Here is a 26,291-nt window from a genome sequence, read left to right as displayed (position 1 = left end):
AATACCAATCAACAGAAAACTAGAGAATAATCTAGGTACTGAATAGCACATTAAACCCAGAGGTGGTAAGAACTGTAGTTGATGGTATAGATGCAAGAGTGTCCTTTGTGAGCTAGAGCAATGTACATCACTATTGCAGGGTGGTGGGAATGTGGAGAAAAATGGGAAAAATACAACTGGAGTGACCTATGGGCTATGGTTAACAGTAATAATGTAATATTCTCACATCTATGCCAAAGATGTACTGTGTTGATATTGGGGAAGTATGAAAAAATGTGCGAAATGTATGCTACGGACCTGGTAATAATTTGATATTAATATTATCTCATAATCTGTTCCACGGTGTATTGTGTTGATAGAGGGGTATTGTTTGGAAATTCTGTACATATGCATAATTGTTTTGTAAGTTGACAATTTCTGTCATAAAAAATTTATTAAAAAATTAATAATAGGGTGGGTTGGGGAAAAATACACCAAATGAAGGAAAAGATTATAGTTAATAGTAAGATTTTGACAATACTCTTTCACAGTTTGTATCAAATGTCTCACAGCAATGCAAGGTGCTGGTGGTGGATTGATGTATGGGATCCCTGAATGATGTTTTGCATGTTTACCTTTGTAAGTTCACAACTTTTACTACACACTTATTGTTTATGTATACGCATGTAAAAATGATATTAAAAATAATAATAGGGTGGGTTGGGGGAAATACTTTGGTTAGTAGTAATACTTTGAGGATGCTCTTTTATCATTAGTTAAAAATGTTCCACAACAATGCAAGGTATTAATGGTAGGGTGAGGTATGAGAGCCCTATATGATGTTATGTATGTTTGTATTTTAAGTTCACAACTATTACTATACACTTATTGTTTATGTATGTTTATGTACGAGTGATATACTTCAGTAAATATTTTAAAGTAAAATAAAAAAATAGTAATACAAATTTAATGAATGTAAAAAAAAAATGGAAGGAAACAGAATTTGGACCACAAAGAATGGACAGACCAACTGAGATGCAAAAAAAAGGTTCTAAAACTTGCTAAAGGTTCTGAAGGTCAGTGGAACTGAGGTGCAGAGGCAGAATTTTGGCCCTCAAGATTTTCTTGCCCTTTTCCTCCAATTTCTGGAGGAATCAGGTAAGCACCTAAAGAGGAATCATGGCAATGATTCAGTTTTTTAAATGCAAAGAAAAGGGAGTGAAGGGACTTGGTCACAAGAAGAGTCTTGTTCCCAGAACTGGGAGGAAAGTTCAGAAGAGGACCAGCAGCGAGTGTTAATTCTGAGAAGCAACCACCCCAGTTGAGTGTGCCTTTCTCTAACTGGTCCCTGAGTCATGAACAGAACTCCACCAACAGGGCCTCTATCTTCCAGGACTAATGCTTGGGTGGGGGAGCACAGAGACAAGGTTACTATATGAGCTCTACCTGACTCAGGGCTACGGCTTTACTGTTAACTCATTTCACAGTTACCATTCATTTGTTTCTATTTGGGTTGAGTCTTAACACAGTAAAAGATATATCATGGCTTTGACTTTAGACATTAATTAAGTTACAGCTCTCCCATTTACTAGCTTTTAGACCTTAAGCAAAGCAACTTGCTAAATAAACCCTGTACCCATCTTCCTCAGTGATAAAAAGAGCAAATTACTATAATCTCATAGAGTTGTTTGAAAATTAAATGAGATAACATTTAAAGAGCTTGAAACACAATAATGAAATATCATTTAAAGAGCCTGAAATAAATAAATGATAGACATTATGTTTTAGATTTCTTTTATATGCAGGCATTTTTTAAAGTTTGGTTTACTTGACAAACTCTATGAATAAAAATCTGAGCTTCTTGAAGGGCCCTTCAACAGAAGGGGAAGGGGATGACTACGTTGTCTTCCCTAGATCAATTTTCTTCTGGATGGCGCGTGCTTCCTTTCTTCATTGAATGGACTGTTTGAATTTCAATTTTGAGAGTATCCCATTCTCCAAAATTTCGTTTTCCTTTTTAATTGCTTTGGCCAAGGGGTTACCTTGTACTTTTCTTTGACCTTCTTGAAATTTCTTCTGAAAGTTTCAGTCACAATTTTGACTCAGCACAGAATAAACTTCCTTACTTATTAGGAACACAAGATAACGTGGATACAGTCTGTTAAGATTCCTACTTGCATTCCACCAGTCTTAAGTATCCTTTACTGATTATATTTTATTCTTTGGAGACATGAATTTCTTAGGCCAGGCAGTCCACTGTAGGCCCGCAGCATTCACTCTATGTTCTCGCTGAGTATGTCAAGAACACAAGGCCCTGATTTTTCTTTACCTGGGCCATTTCTCAGGGTTGTGTTTGCAGCAAATGACCTTGAGAGATAAAAAGTGACTTCCTCTGGGACTAAGGGCAGCATTGCTTATTATGTGCTATAAACAGATGGGTTTCCCATGCTTGGTGTTCCTCAGCTGAGATGCCCACCCATATTGAATGTGTGTGAAACATTCATCTGTATCCATATTGTGCCTCCTTGGGACTTGGGGCAAGGGCAAACAACATGCTGAAGTTCACACTGCTTCCTGTGCCATGAGTAACCCTAAAATCTCCTATCTTCTGTCAGCATCCATGAAACAATAAGGGCTTAACTTAATAGCTTGCAAAAAGAGCAATATCAAATTCCAGACCCAAAACTGTCTATTAGGCAATTTATAAAGTTCTTGAATATTCAGGTTTTAGTATAGTGGAACTTTCAGTGGTATCTCTAGGTGGAACTATGCTTCTAATGGCTTCTAATGGTCCACCTCTGGCAGTGTCAGCAGGATAGAAAACAAGAAAGTGTTCAGGGAGTTCTTAGCTCTCCTAGATCCCTTTCTACCCTCAGAGAAGATGTTCAATATATCTGTGAGAATGACAAACTCATGTACTGTTCATCCCCCAAATACAGTCTATTTTCCTTATAAGAACATGCTGACACTGTCTACCTCTCACACGCTATGTGTCTCTGGCCTTCATCTTCCTTCCAATACTTCCTTTCCCTCCCCCAACACTCTTTACAGTTCAGCAACTTTTAATTTCCTGAATACCTCATGCTGTCTCATGTCTCAGTGGTACACTTGTTCTTCTTAGTACATCTTACCTGAACAGAAAATTCCTATTCATCTTTCCAGACCTGCAAGTTAGTATCACCAAACTTGGTAAACCTTTTCTGAACTTCCATTAGACAAATGCTCTACTTGATTCAAAGCCAGTTCTGTAACCACTCGTTTATATATCTTTCTTCCCTATTGCTCCTTGATCTCCTTGATGGTAGTGCCTGGTTCTTACTCACCTTTGTGTTCAAAGCAGCAAGAATATACCTGGCTTGTAATAGGTATTCAGTAAATATTTACTGAGTTGAATTAAAATTTTGTCCTTGATACTAATCATAGAGATGAATTCTTTGGTAAAAGAACTCACTATGATATTTTTTATCTTCTAGCTCATTTTTAAAGTACTTAATCAATATATTATTTTAGGTGTCAGCTCACTTACCAGAGCACCACTGCTGAGCAGGATCATGAGAACAATGAAGCTTTCAAACCAACTGTGTTCAACTATCCGATAGCAGGTTTTCCTTATATTCCACCATATTTTTCCTTTCCCCGACTCTATGTTAACTTGGCAGCATGGGAACCTCCGTACACAACCTGGCAAAAAGACATGGATATAAATTCTTCATATTTAAAATAAATAAAATGCTTAAAATACTTTATTTAATGTAGAACTTTCCCTGTGATAATGCCTCAACCAAGTAATTTCTTACACTTATACCTGTAGTTTCAGATAATGCTAGTTTGAGAAAAACAATTTTCTCCCCTTCCTGACTCAGACTCTCGCTCAATAATTCCTCTGCATGATTACTTTCTATATGGGCTTCAGATTCAGCTTGGACATGCCTTTTTCTTCTCATAACCCTCCACATATTTTCTTAACACTTCTCAGTTATTGCTAACTTAGAGAGTATTTTTGTTTTTTTTTTTGTAATTCTCTGGTTTCTTGTTGGTCTCCTCCACAGTGTTTAAGTCACTTTAAAAAAAATTTATGATAACCCTAATACAGTGCCTAAAACATGATGATAAACAAACTCAGTGATTAAATAATCACTTGGCTTATGAATGAATAATTCAAGTCTGAGGAAAAATGCATTTCAGAGCCCTCTCTGTTGGCAGAGAAATTTTCTTTGATATGGACCTAATCTACAATTTTCTGATGCTTCCACTATTCCATAAAATAGGCTTTGAGAAACACTATTCTAAGCAATATTAAGAAAAATTACTAGAATTTCCTAAAACCAAGTTCAAAAGAAATAGATCTTGATTAGAAGATGTAGATGATACAGTTTCAAGTATTATAAGTTAAATGCAACTCTGACTTTGGAATTCTAGATCTATAACATACTTGCTATGAAAAATTTAAAATTTTATTAAATCATCAAGTTTATTGATTCATTAATTTATTCATATGTCCATCAAGCATTTCTTGAGTATCTTCCATGAACTCAGGTGAATTTATAGTTCTTGCTCCACAGGGAACTTTTTTTGTTTTGTTTTGCTTTGTTTTGGTGGGGTAGAAGTATACAAAAATAAATGATGATCACTGACTAAGGAAACTAAAATGATAAAGTTGCAGAGGTCATTTTGGTAATATGGAAGAGGCCCTTTTAACTTGGTTATTTGTTGGGAAGGAGAGGTCAGAGGAAGCTTCCTGGAAAAGTGAGTTGAACCAACATAGTCAAAAGAGCTGACTAGAATTCCAGGCTAAGAGGACAGCAAAAATGAACACAAGAAGCAGGGGTCCACTGTTTCAATATCGATACATCAGTTGTAGCAAATATAACATCCACATATAAAAAGATTCATTGCTAGGGAAATGGGAAAAGCGGAAGGATGTTTCATATATGGGAGTCTCCTTTATTCTATATGTGACTTTACTGTGACCTAAAAATTTTTGAAGACATACATAATAATAAAAAAGTTGTAAGACTGAAAAAAAAAAAAAAAAAAAAGCAGGGAGCAGGGGTGAGAGATGAGGCTAACAGAATTGGTCAGATTCTGGAGAACCTTTTCCCCACCTTAACAATTTAGGTCTATATCCCGTAGACGCTGAGGAGTAAATGAAGGGCTGTAAGATGGGGATAGCATAGGCAGATGGCAACTTAAATAAATGTCTACAACAGTTCTGGGAAGAGACAGGGGTCGAGATGAGGTGAAGAAAGACATAGTGTCTGAATACCATTCAGAATTCTGTTTCAGTATCCCTGACAAGACAGAGGAGAAGGGCTAGATAAGGGCAACATTAGGAACTAGAGCAATAATAGATTCTGAACATATTTGGCAGATAAAATCAGCAGGGTTTGGTGACTGACTGGAGATGGGATGTCAAAGAAAGGGAGGAACCAGGGCACCTGGGTGGATATCAGCAATGGAATGAAAATCCCAGCATAAGCTGATTTGGGAGGCAATGAGCTTGAGATGCCTGTAAAACTTTTAAATACAGATATCCTGTAGACTTTTGGTGGTATGAATCTGAAAATAAAAGGAAAAGTCTGGGCTATAAAAGAATATGTGGGAATCATTAGCAAATATGTGTCATTTGAGATCAGGAGAGTTTTTGAGCTTATGCAGGAAAAGTATATAGAATGACAAGAGAAAAAGGCCAAGTCTGGAACATTCTGGAACAGCAATATTAAGAGATGAAATTCATTAGTGTTCTGAAGCCAACTCAAACTGGCTCATGAAAACTCATTTTTAAAGTATCAGGAATTTTTGCTAGTCAGTTATTAAATGCATCCATTATTAAAAGGTTAAATTATATAAACAGAATTAAATAAATTATTTTTTAAAAGGTAATAAATAATCAAAACTTCCAGTTTCTAATTTTTTTGGTACTTTTTACTATTATTCATGCTCATGAAGATATGTCTCTTTTGTCTGGATGGTGGAAATACTTTATACTGTTGGGCTCAAATTTCCTCTTTTAGTGAAGTCACATCAAAGTTTGAAACTGAACATGGTGGAAATTTTATGCCACAAAAATCATCAACTGCAAGAAATTATGGCTTGTTGTTTTTCTAAAGTAGACTTAAGAAAGCGATGGAAGAAATATTAACAAAACAGATTTAGCACAAAATTATGTCATGTTTGTAGACATGACATTGTGAATAGCATGAATAATGGAAAATGTATTTGAAACTATTATCCAAATCAGTTAATTAACATAAATGAACATACCAATCAACATCTCTGTTGAAATTATATATATTCATCAATTGCAATCACAGCTTGTCCACAAATACAAAAGTATGGTAAAAATCAGTGAAATCATTCTGTGAGAATCAATTAGCTATATGGAATGTACAATAAAGAGTGTTGTATAAATTACTATCATTACTTGTAAATTTTGTGCCACACTTCTGCATCAGTAAAATTTATAATAAACTGATGTCAACATTTATACTTTTTCTCAGAGGCAGTTTTTAAACTTTGCCAGCACACTTCTGGAACAGATTAGAGGAAACCTTTAAAGAGAGAGAGTAGGTGTGGTGAGAGATGTATGCCAACGACCAAGAGGCTACAGGTAAAAAAAAGTTAGGAAGTAAAAAGTTTCACAAAAGGGTGACGAATACAGCTATGCACTAGAGAGATCCAGGAAGGTAATGACTGAAAAATTTAAAATCAGCAGCATAAAAGTTGTTTTAAAAATAAAAAGAACCAGAATTATTTAAAAAAAAAAGAATTTAGGTTTGTAAGTAATCTCGTTTGAGAAAAAAATAGGAAGTGAGAAAGCAAGAAGGGCAACAGTTTTTTGATACTTGTTTCAGAAGTTTGTATGTTAGGCATTTTAAAATATTAATTTCCTTTTTTAGAAATAATATATTTCATTAAAAACATTTGAGTCAATGTTTAATAATTTCAGCTAATAATAAGTTGTATGTCTTAAAATAACAAAAGTAGAATTATCTAGATGAACTACACTTACTAGACATTGTTTTACGTCTATCTGGTCTTTTGTTTATATTTTTGTTTCTATAGTGAAATCAGTCCACAGATTCTTAGTACTAGGTATTTCCCAGCACTTTAATTTCCAGCTTAGATATATGGCAAACTATACATTTTCCCCAAGTTTCTGATGTTTTATTATCATGTATATTTTGTGTTCCTGTCCTTTCTGTCCAGTGGTTTCTAAGTTCCCAGAAGGTTGAGACTGTTATCTGTCATTCTGTGTTTCTGTTCACAGTACTTATAGTTTTCTACACACTCAATATGTTGTGTCTGGTTAACTTAAAAAAGATGTGACATCAGGTGAGTTCTAAAATCTTCTAAGCATTTTGTCATAATCTGAAAGGTCACATCTCTGTGAATTCTAGAATTTATACAAAGATTGGAAGAAAAAGAAAATAAACGAAAACAGTGTGAATGGGAAATACATTTATCCAAGGTTAATTATGTATCTTCATTGTACTTAAATAATTACCTTATCTAAAATCCATTTATTTAAGATAGAACATTTTATACGAGATGGAAAAATAGTAAAAGAAAGGTTCAAAAATTGATCCCCAGGTAATCTCTCCCAGGGCAAAAGAAATCACAAGAAGAGTGGAAAAACTTTGAGGTGGAATTTTTTGAATAAAACTTAATTCTTGATAGTTTTAGAATTTTTCAACTTAAAAACAAAGATCACATGCAGAACAAAATCTGTATACCTCAAGTATAAGGACTGGAAGAAAAATTTTCCTGTTTTGAAAGAAGGTTTAACTATCTGGGATTTATTTTTGTCAGTCTTAAAATTGAAGAGAAACATCATTCTTATGATTGAGGCAAGAAAAAACACTGTGCATCCTAATTAGAAAAGTAAGTAAACTTTTTATCTAAGATAAAACCCTGAGGGTTTGTCACACCTCAGAGAGTTTCTTTCTCTTATTTTGAGGCAGGAGTGCTCAACAGCCTGTCTGGCTTTTATGCAAAAAGCAGATCCCAAGAGAATTCCAACCTAGATGGTTAGCAACATTATCACACCTTCTTTTTAAAAGGACTATTAATTAAATGTACATATAACAGAGAACCTCTCAAACATTTTAATGGGCCCCAGTGGGTAAATGCTATTTCTTTTGGGTGGTTTCATTAATTTGCTCTGATGAAGCATTACATAAAGTCTATGCTGGGTTTCATCATGTGAAACTAATGCTCTCAAATGAAAAACTATTGGCCTCTTCCAAGACAGTCTACCTATTAATAAAAATATAATAGCATGATCAGGTAATTAATGTAAAATCTGATTTGGAAAGCAAATCTTTTTTCACTACATAACAATTTCTAAATCCTCTAAAACAAATGCTGGGTTCATATTGTGTTAAAGTTAGAATTGGTTATTTTATAGGAAATAGTTGATGAGCTAAGAACAGTTTTGGGGAAGGCGAGCTGGCTTTTCCTACCAATAAACCAAAAATACATTATTTTAAGGGAAAGAGGGCATCTCTCTCACACTCGAATTCAGATAATGTAATTTACTGACTGTAAAATCCAAAAGGAGTACAATATAAAACCATGTCAAATCAGAGTCAAGTTATTCTCAGATTGTTTTGGTTGCCAAGATCTGTGAAATTAAGGATAGTGGAGAATAGTCAAAGATCTAGGTTAAAGAAGGAACATGGAGTCTTGAATTATAAAGCTATTGGAACTTAACTAAGAGAAGACATGGCATAATGGGGAAGAGAAAACAGTGAACAAGAGAAACAAGAGACAAATGAGAAACATTAGTACAGTGATATTTATGAAGTTGAAAAGGATCAATGGACGTGAGGTGGTGAACAATAAAATCATTTTAGCATTATTCTCAATAAAAAGTGACAATTTAACTTCATTTTAACAGTCCCATATTTCCTTTGATCTTTCTGCTGCTTTCCAGGTAATAGAAATCTCTGGAGGCCAAATGCTGCTCTGAATTGGCAACCATTCTAGCTCAGCTTTTGTAGAATAATCAATGAACTGGTCAGGGTCATTTATAACACAAGTGAAAGAGTTTTTGATTTCCTATCATCAGAAGCCCATTCTTCTCAAGGTTTTCATTATAGCAATTATATAGTTCCAGTTTCTGAGCCCTCAAAGTTGGAGTCACCTTTGATCCTACTCTTTCTTTCACATCCCATAATCTAATGCATCAGCAAATCATTCAGCAGTAATTTCAAAATATACCTACAATCTCACTCCCCAACCCTCCCTTACTAGACTAATCTGACATCAGTTCTCACAAGGCTCTCTGCAGGAGCCCCCAAGGACTCTCCCTGCATCTGCCTTTGCTATTTATCCATCCACACCCAAGACTGCATTCTGTTATACATTTAAATCATATCCTGATAATATCCTTCCAAGCTCTTTTGAAATGGTCTCTACAACATCTCTGATCACAGCTTTTACCACTTTTTCCATTTCTCACTCTCGCTCCAGCCCTACTGGCCCCCTAATTTTCTTCAAATGTTATATATTTCCTCACCTTAGGGCATTTTCTTTTCCTAGGATGCCTAAAATACTGCAATTTTCTTCAGGTCTCTGATCAAATGTCATCTTTTTAGAAAAGCTTTCACTGAGCATTCCATATGCTGGTAGATCCCCAACCCTATCCTTGGTATTCCCCTTTTCACTTTCTCTTCCAATTGCACATAATGGCACTTACCCGACCTACCATATATTGTTTATTTTGGTAGGGACGTTGTTTTGTTCACTGATCTATCTCTAGTGCCCAGAATTGTGCTAGGAATGCAGAAGGGATTTAATAATTATTAGTTGAATTAATGAAGTAATGATTACTTAAATAAATGGTTGAGAGGCTGAACAAATTGGCTGCCCATCAGGCCCAGTAACTGTGTAAAATCTCCAGTAGAGAAAAGCTGTTTTAACTAATCTGATTCAGAGACACACGTTCTCTTAGCCACTCTCAAAGGTCCAGGATGAGGTTCATTTGAAAACGTGTATCCATAATACCTCTATAGATTGGTCTCAAAGCATAAATTATGAGTAATATCAAAATAATTGCAAAAATATTTTCATTGATGTTCTGAAGGAATAAAATAGCTTTTGCAAAGTCTTATCTCAGTACCAGGGCACCTACAGTTGGAAATAGCATAGCATAAATAGTGTCTATATAAAATTTTTCAAAGCCCTTTTCTCGTTTAAAGTCATAAGTTATTATAATAAGTCCTATTTCTTTCAATTATCCTAAAATTATAAAGCAGGTCCATTCTTAAATGGATAGGGGAAATCTTGGTGGCATGTGGAACAATTTAACTTTCCATGGTGATTATCAATTTACTGTACAGGCCAGAAATGTTGATGAAATTGTTAAATGCCTATAATGCGAATAGTTCTAAAGGAAATGCCATGTGCCTGTTTTATGGCACTGCTTTCAGAAAGCAAGAAAGTTATGTTTACTGGGTGTCATATTCCTTGGCTTCTCTTATGAAATGAGTGTGGTTTGTATTTAAGGAAAATTTATTCTACCATTAAACTCTGCAGACATATTTATTTGTCAGTGTTTGCTTAAGTGTTCAGAAGACTGGTTGAAAAAATCTTGGAGAACAGAAACAAGTCAATGATTCCTATGAAAATACTGATGCTGAGGGCCAGACCATAAGTAGGTCATGGGTCATTAGCCTCAATGATAGCATAGTTTCTATATAGGAAAGTTAACAAAATACCTTAAAAGCAATAAGAAAAGTAGAAAGAGAAGGAAGATAGGCATTGTGTTACTTTATAAGCACTATCTCATAATTGTCTCAATTTGTCTCTGATCCTCATATTATTATCTTCATTTTACAGATGAGGCATGTGAAGGAACAAGACTTTAAAATATGCTCACAGTCTCACAGCCAGCTGGCATTAGACCACGTAGGATCTAAGTTTATCAGGCCCTAAAGCTTGTGCTCCATATTACTGTATTATATACTTTTATTTAGTTATATAATACCTGCTCAGACAAAGTTTGCTTAGTGTGATAGTTTGGAGATGTACCCCAGAAAACCAAGTTCTTATATATAATCCATGCCTGTGGGTATGAACACATGGTAAGTAGGACCTTTTGATGAGGCAACTTCAGTTAAGGTGTGGCCCACCTCATTCAGGATGGGTCTTAATTCTATTACTGGAATCTTTATAAGCAGAATATAATTCAGACAGATAAAGAGAAAGCCACAGAGGGAAGAGTCAGAAGCTGAAATCAAGAGAACCTAAAAGAGAAGAAGAAAGCCACAAAAGGAGCAGGCCAGGAGCTGAAATCAATGGAACCTGGAAGAAAAGTGAGAGGCTGGAAGAGGCTGCCATGAGCACTGCTATGTGACAAAGGAGCTAAGGACCAAGGATAGCTGGCAGCCAACCCCAGAATGCCACAGTCTTTGGAAAGAAATAAGTGCCTTGAGGATGCCTTGATTTGGATTTCTATTAGCCTCAAAACTGTGAGCTAATAAATTCCCATGGTTTATGCCACCCCATTGCATGGTATTTGCTTAAGTAGCCAAAGAAACTAAAACACTCAGACAACACTCCAGACTTGCCTAGATAGGTTCAAAGTTACTTCTTTGACTAAAATTTGAAATTTGAAATATATGCCAAAATAACTTGATTATAATAGATGTGATAACAATATCAGTAGCAGATTAACTCTATCAATTAGTAAATGTGTTCACTACATAATCTCTGGAAAACTGAACCACACAATTTATACAATTCCATAATTGAATCCATCTGCACAAATCCATAATTACTAAGGAAAAGATGAGTAAATGTCTTTAAGCTACAACATTTGTTAAGTATCTGATGTGTGCCTGGAATCCCTAGAATCCAGCAAATTGCCTTGTTCATGTGTCCACTGGGGATGCAAAGTTGAATAAACTCACATTTCCTGCTCTTGAGAGCCTTACCAGACACTGGAGAAGACCAAATTAAAAACGCATAAATTAGGCAGAAGCAGATAAACAAGAGCAAATCCCTTCCAATGACAGCAACAAAATGAAATGCAAAGGATGGAACCTCTCTTCCTGGAGGATATAGAAAAAGATTTACTGAAGAGGTGGTATATGGCTGTGTTCACAAATGAGAAATAGGAATTGTCAGGTAAAAAAGGAAGCAAGATATGGCATTCCAGTCATCCACCCAAAAGGAATAACATGTTTGAAGATACACCACTGAGGAAATCCCTGACATATTCCAGAGGTAGTGAAAAGTTTAGTATGGCAGAAAGCAGGTGCTCTGAAAGGAGAGGAAGAAGATATTGCTAAAAAATAATAGACTGAGGCCAGAAGTACAAGGCTTCAGATTCCAAGTTAAGGAATTCAGATTCTATCCTATAGAGCAGGGGCTCTCAATTTTGGCATGCATCAGAATCACCTGGAGGGCTTGGTCCCTCTTTCCAGAGTTTCTGATCAATGTGTGGTTTCTGTGATCAAAGTGTAGCTAGAAAGGAAAGGTTCAGGTTTCCCCAAAGTCTTTAGCTTGAGAGACAGGATAGTTCATGACATTGCTGAATAAAATAAAGACTGGAGAAAGCAGTGGATTTAGTGGGGCAGACCCACTAAAGTGTGCTTTAAACTTACTATGCTTGAGGTGTGTAGGCCATCAGGTAGAGATGACCAATTTGGAGCTGAAGGCAGATCTGGAACTGAGGATAATAAATGGTGCTAATGAACATCTTGAGTTTTCTCTTACCATCTGTAAAACAGGCCTCTGGCTCATCAGAATTTACGGGTTCAGACTCTGCTTCTTCTCCTTCTCCTGGAAGAGGATTATCAACAGTGCTGCACTCGGAAGAACTTGATCGGTTCAGTCTCTGAAAGGAAATGCACCACCCCACCAGAGAGTTTATTTAGGTTTCATTCAAATCCTACATAAAAGCCATATTTAGTCGTCAGAGTCATGCAGAGTGTTATGAAAAAGATCAACAGTATGATGGCCATAGAAACATAGAAACACACACTGAGGTCAAGTAACCTTCCAATGCAAATATACTTTATCTTTCTATCTACACATCCTCTGAAAAATAAATTGTATTATCTTTAATATATAAGTATTTGAAAATAGTAGCATAAGATAATATTTTGATGTTTACTATCACGAAGTAGTGGTCACATTTTTATTGTTATGTTTTATGTTTTACAAATTTATTATGACAACAATTATCATTTTAGGACATTCAATACTAAGAGCAATAATATATAAGTGCCAAATTGCCAACACCTGCTAGTTGAAAGGCCGGATGTAACAGTTGGCAGAAAAAGCTTGTTGATCCTTAAGATTTTTTTAAAAAGAAGAAATTAGTGTAAAATAAAATCCAAACTTTTTTTTTAATTAGCTCTTGGATTTAAGAATATTTAGTAGGATGATATAGATAGAAGGCCTTTCCTCAAGACAAAAAAGTACTGTACTGGAATTAAAATGCCAAAGACCATAGGAATGATCTTATCCAAATTACCCACTCTAGTCATAAAATTTCAGGATAGAGTAGAAAAGATCATAAAGTGTTATTTATAACATCAAGAGAGAGTGGCCACTAAAGTGAGCATCACATGCAAACTCTGAACAAAGATTCAGTGAAATAAACATGGCAGACTTACACATGGGAGTAATGAATTCACTGTCATTATGATCATAAAACTGATCATAACAGACAAGTTTTTCCCACCCAGAATTTTATGATCAAACATATTTACACAAACATACAGAGAGATTTTTTAGGAAAAAAAAATACATACAGCAATTGCAGCAAAACTCTGTCAAGTTTTCCTAACATTGTTTTATAAAAAAGGAAGAGTAGCACATCAATGAAGGCTCATTTTTCATTCTCATTTGCTAAATGACATAACAATATAAAAAAACTGCTAATTACTACAGCACATGCCTCACCTATATTAGATTAGACCTATGATATTGGTGCAAATATAATAACATTTAAAATCCATTTAACTGAAATGAGTGTTTTCCTCACTTTTAGCACTTGCATTGGTTTGAACTATTCTAAAAAAATAAAGCTATTATCTCATTTAATAGGAGAGATCAACCCTTCAACTCTGAAAAAATGGGCCTGGATTTTGAGGCAATAAAAATAGAATTCTAAGGAATTGCTGATAAAACAAAATATACAGCACCTCCGTACAATTAGCCAGGATATTAACAACTAGGAAATAAATAATGCTTATATCCTGGCTGGTAATAAGTTATAAACAAAATGACACTTATCTGCAGAATTCAGACAGGCTAAATTAATTAAAGCCTCTTTAATATTATTTTGTTTTCTTACTGTTTAAAAGAAGCATTACCAAAGAGGATTTATGCCAAGTTAATTTATGAGCAAATAAAAATTCAGGTGACTTTATTGTTTTGTTTATTTATTGCTACAGAAAACCTCCCCCCCCCATTGCCAGCTTTTGTGGGCACATATTTTGTGAATTAAATTCAGAGTCTGGCTCATATTTTGCATCATCCATTTACAGTTATTTGATATTATTGCTTATTCATACAGAAATTATCAAAATATTTGAGTTCTAAATTAATCTGTATTAATCTGTATTCAAATTTTTGTGAATGATAGATTTTTAGAAATTCAATTTTTTCCTGGCAATGCATTATAGTATTTACACAGTAACTATTTCAATACTATATATATAATTAAATATTTATGTCTATGCCCTGTCTATATTGAAAGTTGATGTCTAATTCCTTCCTTCTTTGAATTCTCTACTTGTTAGCTCAGAAGTTTCTTTAACAGGATTCTAAAAGGTTGTCTTTAAATAGAAAGGCTAAAACCTTTGAGTTGAAAGTCATTTAAAAAATTCTCATAGCAGCATTGCTTGATGTAACTTTGGATCTCCTTTATTCTCTTTTACTACACAGAAAAGATCAGGATGATCATTTTATCATTCTGCAGAATTGATTTTATGATTATTTCCATTTCTAGAAACTCAATAGCTTCTTATTTAGTTTTACTTTCTTAAAGTTTAGGAAATGGAAGAATGACTATACTATACTGAGTAATGATACAAATATCCTTGTGTGAAAATTTTTCTTTTTGATATATATATTCTGTAATTTTCACATGGACATGATTTTTTAATTTAAAAAAATGAACTACATACTTTTACTCTGTCCCTTATTTACCTATTAACAAAGTTAATTTGTTTTATATTGGAGTTCATATAAAGGTAAAATAAAAGTAACTAAAAATAACCAAAAATAAATGTAGTATAGGATCAAAGAGGTAGACTTAGTTACCAGTATTAGGAATAGGAAGTGTGCCATTGTTGGCCTCCCTGCCTTTTTATTGTATAATATGATAAGGGTTGAAGCATCTTCTAAAATTCGGTATTTCTTTCTTTCCTTCAGATAAAAGTGATATACCCAATTCAAAAATTTTAAATGTATAATACTATGTTTAGTGAAGTCCCCTCTACTATATTCCTGATCTTCTACTCCTAGGCTTCTGCAAAAATTTTTTGGTGTATATTTCCAGATTCTTCATTGTGTACTCAAAAAACACTATTTCTTAACTATTCCTTATTTTGATTGTAAACATATGTAGTTATCTAAGAAACCCCTTTCAGTTACTGAAAATATGATCAAATCGAAAGTTTTGGTGTGCTTCATGGTTCACTTTTTAGATTTGCCTTGAAGGTGTTGTATATGATTAGAGGTTCTGTGCTCTATGTTAAAAATAGATGTCACATTAGATATTGCCCTAAATTAGTCACTTATGAATTAGTTACCAATATATCTTGTTAAGGCATTAACATTGTAATGCTAAGTCATGACAGTATGAGTAGTAGTTAGTGCTAGTTGGTCATTTACTATTCCAAGAGGAATGAAGTAGAATTGTCTACTAATTACTAAAAGAAGAACACCATTAAACAGCAATGAAGAAAGCACAGACTTAACAAAAATCCACTCTAAGAGGATGTCTGGTGTTGAAGCACCCCCAAGAAGTTAGTTAGACAGCAAGAAGTTTGAGAAAAGTATATAAAAGGGATGGTATGGGCATAAAAGGGGAGAAAAAACATAGGGGAAATTTGTAATAAATGAAGTCCATTTTATGTCAGTAAGCAAGAAAGGCATTTTTATTAACTTCAAGTCAATACCACTCATTTAAAAGATTTACAGCATAATTTATAATCGATGTCCATAATGCTGATGCTGATTCATTAAGGAGTAAAATAGTGAAGATTGGAATAAATGTGTGAGTACTTTTTAATGTACAAGAGTCCAGTGTTTTCTCAAGTTTACCATTCCATTATGGAATAAACTTGAATTTTCAAATGTTCTTTTATGGCATAGAACCAAAATATGCTTTCTTCTCCCTTGCAATTGTTAGAGTCTTATTTTTGCTTTTTGAAAAAAGATAAATAGTTCTTTTATAGGAGATCACCTTTCCATCTGTGTTTTTCATCTTGAGTGTAATCATATTTAATTCCTTAAATGATTTCATTTCTGACCTCTCTGGGTCTTTCCTATATCCTTTCCTAAAGACTCCTTTTCAAAAGGTTAATGTCACAAACTGCTTTTTTCCTCCACCTTCCCCCACCATCTTGGAGGCTGCTCTTAGTGGTGGGCCCTCCTGCACCTAAGCAAGGAAGGCAGTGGCTGCAAAGAACAAATGAAAAAGTTGTTGGAGTCAATCAACTCTTGGTTCCAGCTCAAGAAAAGGGGAAAGCATGTGCTGGGGTATAAGCAGACTATGAGGATTATCAGGCAAGGCAGAGAGTAAAACTGGCTCTCTTCACCAACCACTGACCAGCCTTGAAGAAATCCAAAATAGAATCAATTACATGCCATGTGAGCCAAAATGGAGGTCCATCACTTTGCTGGCAATAATACTGAATTGGCCTCCGCATATGGAAAAACACTATGGAGTATGCACAATCCCTATCATCCAGGTGATTCTGTGTCATTAGAAGCATGTCAGGACAGACAGGTGAAAAGTATATCATGTAAAAAATTTTCTTTCATAAAACTGGCCAAGTTTGTTTAAGGGAAAAAAAAAAGGTAATGCCCTAAATTAAAGAATACTCCAGATATCTTTGGTCATTGGAAAAATGTTACCTGTTATCTGGATTTTCAGTCACTTCCACTAATTTATCAGAAACTTGTCAGTTTTTTTACTAATTACAATACACTTTTAGCTCACATTATATTTGTGGACAACTCAAAACTCCAGCTCCTCAAATAAAGAACAAGAAAACTGAGTTTTTCCTTTCCTAGGGTTCTTTGTTTCTTGCTATGAAAAAAACATTGTGTAGACTATTCAAGAATGGCTGCTCATTCAGCAGAAAATCCACTTAACTGGTCCATCTCAGAGTCAGTATGGTAAAGTGTATTATATGATGGAGAAATAATGAGGTCAAATCCCAACCACCATCAGGGAGATTTGAAATAAAGCCAATAATTTCAATGGAGAGTTCTTAGTTTCTCCAGAATGTTCTGTCTAAGACACTAATAATAATATGCAAGATAATTTAGGTAAGTAAAAGAAAAGATCTTGAGTATAAGAACAAACAAACAAAGCCGAAAAAGTTAGGTATGAGTGTTCACAGAAGATTGATGGACTGCCTGTAGATTTCTCAGACATATTCTACAGTATCATGATACTCAGAGCTTCTTTCTAAAAACAGGGCAAGGAACAGTTCCCCCAAAAGCTCTTATAATGTATAGCTACCATTAGTATGCAAGGGTTCTGGGCACTAACAGAGAACAGCTATGCTATTTGCAGAGAATAGATATGTAAGTGATTGGATAGTGGCTAAAATAAAAAGAAATGCCTTTAAAACTTTAGAAACAAAAATTTAAACAGTTTAATATTGAAGTCTGTTAGAAAACTGCAACAAGTGGGTAAACAAAAACTGGCTAGCAAACATAAAGTAAAACTGTAGACCCTAAGAGACAAACTCATTAAATATTACTTATAATTTAAAAATTAAAACAGAATGACAAAAACCCAAACTACCCATATATTTAAATGATTTCTGCTGTCCTCTAAAACTATCCATGAAGAGGAAGGATGAGGAAACACAACTTCCAATGAATGGATTATTACCAGTTTTTAAAAAATGTGGATTTCAAATATTGTAAAGTCAATGTAAAGTAAGTATTGGCATGAATAAAATATATCTTTCCTAACCTTTATGTAGGGAGCTTCTGCTAAATAGCCATAAAACTAAAAATCTGTAAAAGACAAGTTTGCTCTTAATGTGTAGAGAAAAATGCCCTATTTCAAGCTCTTAACAACTGAGATATTCAGTTTTTAAGTTTATCAGAATCACCATTCCTCAACATGTATCTTATACTTTCTAAGTGTAGTTTGATTTAATAAAACACATGATATACATATACACACACACTTGCACACACAAATATATACATACACACATATATATATCTGGAAAAACTTAGCTTTCTCAAAAATTGTATGTTTTATTTATACATATTTAGATACCTTTGTATATATATGTGCATCTTTAGATTCCAGTTGGAAAAAATTTACTACATTCTGGAATAAAATTGTTTTTAAGAGAATATTGCCTTGAGATCAGCATAATTTGAAAGAGAATAGTATAACTTTTACTTAGGCACAACTTTAAAATCAACTGCAGGTAAACTGGAATACTATCACTTTTTTAAATTCATTTTGAAACTATTAGCAGTATTATCCCTGAGTGTGTCAATTTCAGGATAAAGTTTTACTTTCATAATTCCACAATGAATAACAATAATACAAACATTCCAAAAATGGCAGAGAATTCAAAATATGAACAGGATTCTTAAAAAAAAGGGCAAAGTTCTTACATGGATATTTTCCCCAAGGAACTATTAGAGCTCAGTCATTCAGCAATGCATACTTAATTTAAAACAAAATATTATGACTGTATAATATATATTTCTTTTATACTTGTTAGAAGAATTAGATAAGGCAAAACATATTAATCTCTTTCTAATTTTAGGGAAAGGATTTAATTTTATTGACAAGTAGATTTAGTGTCATATCATATGTTCCACTGAAAACTTACAGTTTTTTAATGCCACTCTGTATATCTCTTCACAGTGATACATAATTGAAAATGCATTATCATCAGTGAGAAAAATTGCTTCTAGAATCAAAGTGGACATTTAACACACTTATAATATTGACCATTCATTCTTAGGTTGGGTTATTAGCTTTAATTAATGCATTTTATATGATCACATTAAAATCAAATTTTAATTTTTGAATTGATTTAAAAAAATAAGGTCGTAATTATCACTGTGCTTAAAGTCTTTTCAAAATGTACTAAAAGTTTAGACTATAAACTAGGTGCCTTGTCTCTGCCCACAATTCCCTAGATTTGTAGAAAGCAGCTTAATTGCATGAGTCTTTTTCTTTATCTGTAATTACAGGGCTAGGACTAGAATGGTCTTTTCCTTCTCTGAGATTTTATGCCTGAAAGATTTCCCCCACAAATATTGTTTTTAAATAGAGTTGTAATTTACTGAATTTCAATGTGACAATTTAATGTGGCATCTACACATATAGAGATAAACTGAGGCGAAAGTTGGTAGATATTTCCAAATTAAATATTGCTTCAATGGCTTTTGTTACACTCTATATCTTACTTTTTAAACCCATACAAATAAAAAAATCTATAAGCATGCACTTGAAATCACCTAAATATAAAAGATAATATAGAAGTAATTAAGAGAATCACAAAAAAATGATGGAATTGCTCCAGTGACATGCTGTGATGTCAGTTCATCTATGGAACAACCATATACTTTCTACTTTCTTGCAATGGGTCAGGCAGAAATATTTTGTAGCTGAACAGCATGCAAGACACTGAAAAAAGATCATATATGTATGATTTTTTTAGGTAACCTGTGTACAGTGGTCACACATGTCTCTGCCTGGTTTAAAGCACAGAGCTGCATCCTTGACTGATCCAGTGTGATTTTACCCCTGTGAGAAGTAAGAAGGTTAGGTACTGAAGTTTAGAAATGCAGCATGATGAAACAGTGTAATCAACTGTGATTTAAACTGTCTAAAATCACATACCTGTAAGTTGAAATTAGTTATATGTTAGAAAAAACAGGCTATATGGTCACTATATAATTTCTAAACATTAAGCATTATATTTGAAACACTGCAATAAAAGTAAATATCATTCAACATAGATTTAAAAATAGTCAACTAAACAGTTACATGATTCCATTTTTTTGGAGAATTTAAATGCTACAATGTGCTAGAGCAATCTTATGGATTCTATTTATATAATAATGGTTTCAAACAAGTGAGTCTCAATATTGGGGTGGGGTGAGGGTAATGTGTAGTGTGAAAATGCATAATCTAAAATTACTATTTCTTTATTTTTAGTCATATTTAATTAATTTTGACATTTCAAATAGCACTACAGGAAGGTGACATTTTCAAATTTATCAAAATGTTTAAAAAGAACAGGAAACACTAATATTTATAAATATATATAATATGTATAAATAAATAAATATATTTATATTTATGTCACACCAATATTTCATTGTTTCTATGGCATATGAGTAAAACATTCAATAAATATGAAAAAAAATTAAATAGTTTGAACCAACCTTCAAGAAATAGTCTAAATAAAATAATAAACAGTGCATTCTTTACATGTTTCTATTCATAAAAGTAGGATCAAATCCCAGCTTTTCCCAAAGGCATATTTGCAACTCATTCCTAGTCTTGCCAAGTCAAACACACCCCTGGAAGTTCTTATTGTATTTTTCTAAAATCAATGACAGGCACAAATCTAACCTGCCCTCTTGTTGAAGGCAGTAAATACTTTAAAGAAAAACCTTTGGTACAAAAATCTAAAAAGAGATAGACCTAATAATGTATTGAAAACTACCTTAGAGTAGAAGGATAAAATACTTAAACAACTTTTTACCAAAATAACAAAAACAAAAAATGAAATGCATTTCCTAACAAGCAAACACGTTTAAGCAAAAACTGAATGTTGACTGGACTAATGGGTGGATGGATAAATGAAAGAGTGAAACAGATGAACAATGTGAACGACTGTTCCTTTCCCTGGAGTTTCCTTCTCCACTATATCACTCAATGAAATTACCTCCATCCCTTATGGTCTGACTCAACTGCCACTTCTTCTCATGTCCCTTCATCCTATGCATCCCCAGTGGACTGGTATATTATTCTGATATGAATTTTGCATCCTGGTCTGTTTTTGTCTTAATTGCATATTTTTCTTTGGTGCAAATTATTGGATTGTAAACTTCTCAATGGCAATTAATGATTAATTATTACCTAATTTCAAAGTGAATCAAGTTTTAGTGTGGCTTTCTTTTTAAACTTTTCATTTTGAAATAAATTCAAACTTGCAGGTGAGTTACAAATCCCATACAAAGAACTCCAACAAATCTCTCCACCCCCACCCAGATATTCGGATCCACCAATAGTAACATTTTACTACCTTTACCTAATCATTCTCTCTCTCCCTCCTCCCCCTTCCCTCCCCTTTCCCCCTCCTGAATATTTGAGAACAGGTTACATATATCATACTTGTAGAATACATAATATTCCCGTACATATTTCCTATGAACAAGGATATTCACTTATGTAATAACCTTGAGTGTAGTTGCCAGATTCAAGAAATTGACTGTTGATATAAAGTTTACATTCTATATTCAAATTTTTTCTTATGTCCCAATAATGTTCTTTTGAGACTTTTCTCTACCTTCTTCAATCCCATCCAGGTTCACGTATTGCACTTGATTGTCATTAACTCTTTGGTTTCTCATTCATTCCTTTTTTAAAAAAATGTGAAAAAAAAAATATATATATATAAATCTTCCATCTCAAGCCTTCCTTAGCATATCACTCAGTGGAATTATTCACATTCATGACATTGCTGTACCCTCAATACCACCCATTACTACCAGTTTCCATTCACCCCAAAGAGAAACCCTACACACATTTTGCACTATCTCCTTGTTGCCCCTGCCTTCCACCCCTGGTTACCTGTATTCTACTTTCCATCTCTATGAGTTTTCATATTCTCTGATATTTTGTTTGTCATTATGATGGACTTAAATTTAACATCCCAACTTTATAACAATCTCGTTTGCATTGACACCAACTTAACTTCAATAGCATACATGAACTATATTCCAATACCTCTCTATCCCCCCACCATTACGTAGTTTTGATTACATGTTACATATTTATACATTATGAGTCCAAAACTATTGATTTATTATTATATTTAATGCATTTTCCTTTTAGATCATGTAGGAAGCAAAAAGTGGAGTTACAAATAAAAAATATAATAGTACTGCTATTGATATTTACCCATGTGATTATCTTTACTAGAGATCTTTATTTCTTCATTTGACTTCAGTTAATTGTCTAGCACCCCTTCCTTTCAATCTCCAGGCTCCCTTTAGCATTTCTTGTAGGATCAGTCTAGCAGTGATGAATTTCATCAGCTTTTGTTTATCTGGGAATGTCTTAATCGCTCCTTCACATTTGAAAGGCTGTTTTTCTGGATACAGAATTCATGGTTGGCAATTTTTTTATGTTAGCACGTTAAATATGTCTTCCCACTGCCTTCTTGCCTCTATGGTTTCTGATGAGAAACTGGCACTCAATCTTATCAAGACTCTGTATATGTGACACATTGCTTCTTTGTGGCTTTCAGAATTCTTCCATTATCTTTGGCATTGACAATCTTATTATAACATGGTGTAGTGTTGGTCTATTTGGGTTTATCCTCTTGGCACTTGTTGAATGACTCAGATGTGTGTATTCATGTCTTTCATTAAATTTGGGAAGTTTTCAGCCATTATTTCTTTGAATATTCCCTTTCCCTCTTTTCTCTCCTCTTGGGACTTACACACGGCTTATATTGGTGCACTTAATGGTGTTCCACAGGTTCCTGAGGCTCTGTGCATTTTTTTTCATTCTATCTTCTTTCTGCTCCTCAGACTGGATGATTTCAATTTTCTCACCTTCGAGTTCACTCATTCTTTCTTCTGCCAACTCCAGTCTGCTGTTGTATCCCTCTAGGGAATTTTCAATTTCTGTCACTGTAGTCTTCAACTCTATTTGGTGCCTTTTCATAATTTACAGCTCTCTATTGATATTCTCATTGTGTTCGTCTATCATTTTTCTGATTTCCTTTAGTTCTTTGTCCATGTTTCCCTTTAGCATTTTCAGCATATTTAGGAACATTTTTAAAAAGTCTTTGCCTCTTATGGCCCAGGTTTGATTTCCTCACTGATGATATCTAATGCTTTAATCTTCTCCTATGCTTAAGCCATGACCTCCTATTTCTTTATATGTTTTACAATATTTTTTTGAAAAACATTTTGATATTTCAGTGTGTTATAGCTGGAATTTGGACTCTGAGATGTCTGTTCCTTAAACTATGAACAACTAGTGTTATGACAGAGCTTTCCATGAATATCAGGAACTAACAAACAAACCACAAAGAATAAAAGAAAACACCTTTCCCAACCTTTGAAAGTTGACCTGTGGGAGTGCTCTCCTTCAGGGCTTATCCATACAATGAATTTAGAAAATAGCTTCAAGCCAAAATCAAAGGCCTTCCCTGATCCTTTCACGACATGCTTTTTGTCTCTGCCATGGCCTGTGGCCAAAGTAAGCCACAGACTTACAAGATATAAAGGTACTTCTTTCCTAGGAAACAATTTTCTTATGTTCCCAGGCACTGCATTGTATGTTCTGTAGTCAGCAATTCCTTGACTATCTCCCATAGAGAGTTCAGTGAGCCACCTTCTACATACAAGGCAAGTTCTGGGACAAGTTCATCAGTCCACCATAAGGTATTTTGGGCCAGAAACACATTCTCATATTATATGTATGAGGGTTACTCTGCTGCCTCTGGAACCAGAGGACTCCATACTGGGAGTACAGGCTGGCTCTGCTCTGAGTTGCTAAGGGGCTAGAGAATGGTCAGCTAGGGCACCATGAGATCCATTCTGCTTTTTAACTTTTTCTTTATTAAGGAAGTTGTGGATTTACAGAAAAATCATACAGAAAATACAGGACTTCCATATACCACCCTATTATTAACACCTTGCATTGATGTGGAACATTTGTTACAGTTAATGATTAGCACATTTTTATAATTGTTCTATTAATTAAAGTCCTTGGTTTAACTTAGGGTTCACTGTGTAGTGTAGTTCCATGGATGTATTTTTAAAATTTTTTTTCAGTTACCATATATATAACCTAGCATTTCCCCTTTTAATCACATTCAGATACATATTACAGTGCTGTTAATTGCATTCACGATGTTGTCTTATCACTACCAGTATCCATTACTAAAATATTTCCATCATTCTGAATAGGAACGCTGTACACTTTAAGCCTTAACTTCCCATTCCCTATCCTGACCCTATTCCCCGATATTTTAGATTCTGACTCTATGAATTTGCTTAAATGAATTATTTCAAATCAGTGAGATCATACAATATTTGACCTTTTTGTGTCTGGCTAATTTCACTCAACATAATGTCCTCAAAGTTCAGCCATGTTGTGGCATGCATCAGGACTTTATTCTATTTTACAGCTGAATAATATTTCATTGTATGTATATATACCACATTTTATTTATCTCTTCATTGGTTGATGGTCACTTGGGTCGCTTCTTACTGCTTTTAGGTAGCCTTTTTCTTGACTTGGCGTTTGCTCTGTTATTGCAATCCTTTAACTGTTTTATGGAGCTTTGAGAAAGATTTTTCTGGCAGTTCTTGATGGTTATTCAAAGTTTCTGCAGGGAGCCAGAGTACTGATGTGTCTCATTCACCTTCTTGACTAGACTGGGGCCTAGTGTGGCTTTTTGGGGTCTCAATATTTGTAGAGCCCAATATTTTCAAGTTCCAAAAATACTTGTTGAATATAGTTAAGGACAGAAAAATGCAATGCCTAGCAAAATGATATAATAGAAAATTTTTATGTTTTCTCTATCATACACATGCTTTGGCCAAAATCTAAGAAATAACTGCATTTGGTAATCTAGGATTTATGCAATCAATTAATAATGATCATGAAGGTAAAATAAAGTTAATGGTTTATATTTTCTTCTTGCCTTTATATTATGTTGAACCACATAAATAACTACTTTTACGTATTATTCTACTATTCTAATCCAATAAATAAAAAATAACTTTCATTCTTGGTAATTTTATATCATATAATTTAGAAGTATAACATTAAGCACACATATATTTTCTTACCCTGGCCAGCTAACTGAGAGGTGAAGAAGGTCAACCACCACACCAGGGAGCCAAGAGTGCCTACAACTGCAAGTAGGAGAATTGCATCCATCATCCGTGTGGAATCTAAGCCCCCTCTTAATATAGAGGTAGAGTGGACATAACCATCCCAGGGTCCACAGGAAGGAGAAATAAAGTATGGATTAGAGTGGACTTACTGATATTCTAATATGGAACTATTGTGATTAGTAATGGAAGAAATTGTAGCATTGATGTGGAGAAAGTGGCCACGGTAGCTGTTGAGGATAGGAAGAGGGAAGAAGAGATATGATGTGGGGGCTTTTTCAGGACTTGGAGTTGTCCTGGGTGGTACTGCAGGGGCAGATGCTGGACATTGTATGTCCTGCCATGGTCCACTGGGTGGACTGTGGGAGAGTGTAAAGTACAATGTAAACCATTATCCATGTGGTGCAGCAGTGCTCCAAAACGTATTCACCAAATGCAGTGAGTGTTCCACGATGATGAAAGAGGTTGTTGATGTGGGAGGAGTAGGGTGAGGGGGGTGGGGTATATGAGGACCTCTTATATTTTTTGAATGTAACATTTAAAAAAAAGAGAGAGAAAAAAAATAAAAGGGATGGCCTGTTCAGCCATGAGTCTTAAAAAAAAAAAGACCAGCCAATCCCCTCTTTCCCTACCCCTTGACATATATACCACAATGCAGAATCCCTAGGAAGGACAATGAGGATTTTTACACTGAGGAATCTGAATAGGAATCAAGTCACAGGATACCAAATTGTGTGGACAGTATAGTTACATTAATGGCATTATGAATTACCGTCTAGCCAGATAAGATCCTTAGACCATGGCTTAGAGTTGGGTTGGATTATGTTGATGACTACCTCTAACGGATTTCGCTTGTATAACTCCATAAGCTAATACTCCTAGTAAAATATTGAATACTCATGGGGATACAGGGCATCCTGACTTTGTTCCAGATCTTAGTGGGGACAGCACTAGAGTTTCCACAGTAAATCAGATAC

At 34.3% G+C, this 26,291-nt stretch overlaps 1 protein-coding gene across 3 annotated transcripts in view; it reads right to left on the bottom strand.

The window, feature by feature from the left end:
- SCN9A (sodium voltage-gated channel alpha subunit 9) overlaps positions 1 to 26,291 on the bottom strand; it is a 189,953-nt gene that overhangs the window by 26,370 nt on the left and 137,292 nt on the right. For all 3 annotated transcript variants that reach the window (XM_058300702.2, XM_071216330.1, XM_071216331.1), the window contains 2 exons: positions 12,706 to 12,826; positions 3,506 to 3,660 (listed from right to left, as the gene is read on the bottom strand). In XM_058300702.2, coding sequence (XP_058156685.1) covers positions 3,506 to 3,660; positions 12,706 to 12,826 — 276 coding nt within the window. The remainder of the gene's footprint in view (positions 1 to 3,505; positions 3,661 to 12,705; positions 12,827 to 26,291) is intronic.

This window comes from Dasypus novemcinctus, chromosome 7, assembly GCF_030445035.2.
Source record: "Dasypus novemcinctus isolate mDasNov1 chromosome 7, mDasNov1.1.hap2, whole genome shotgun sequence".
NCBI lineage: Eukaryota > Metazoa > Chordata > Mammalia > Cingulata > Dasypodidae > Dasypus > Dasypus novemcinctus.
This window is presented reverse-complemented; position numbering and strand designations above follow the sequence as displayed.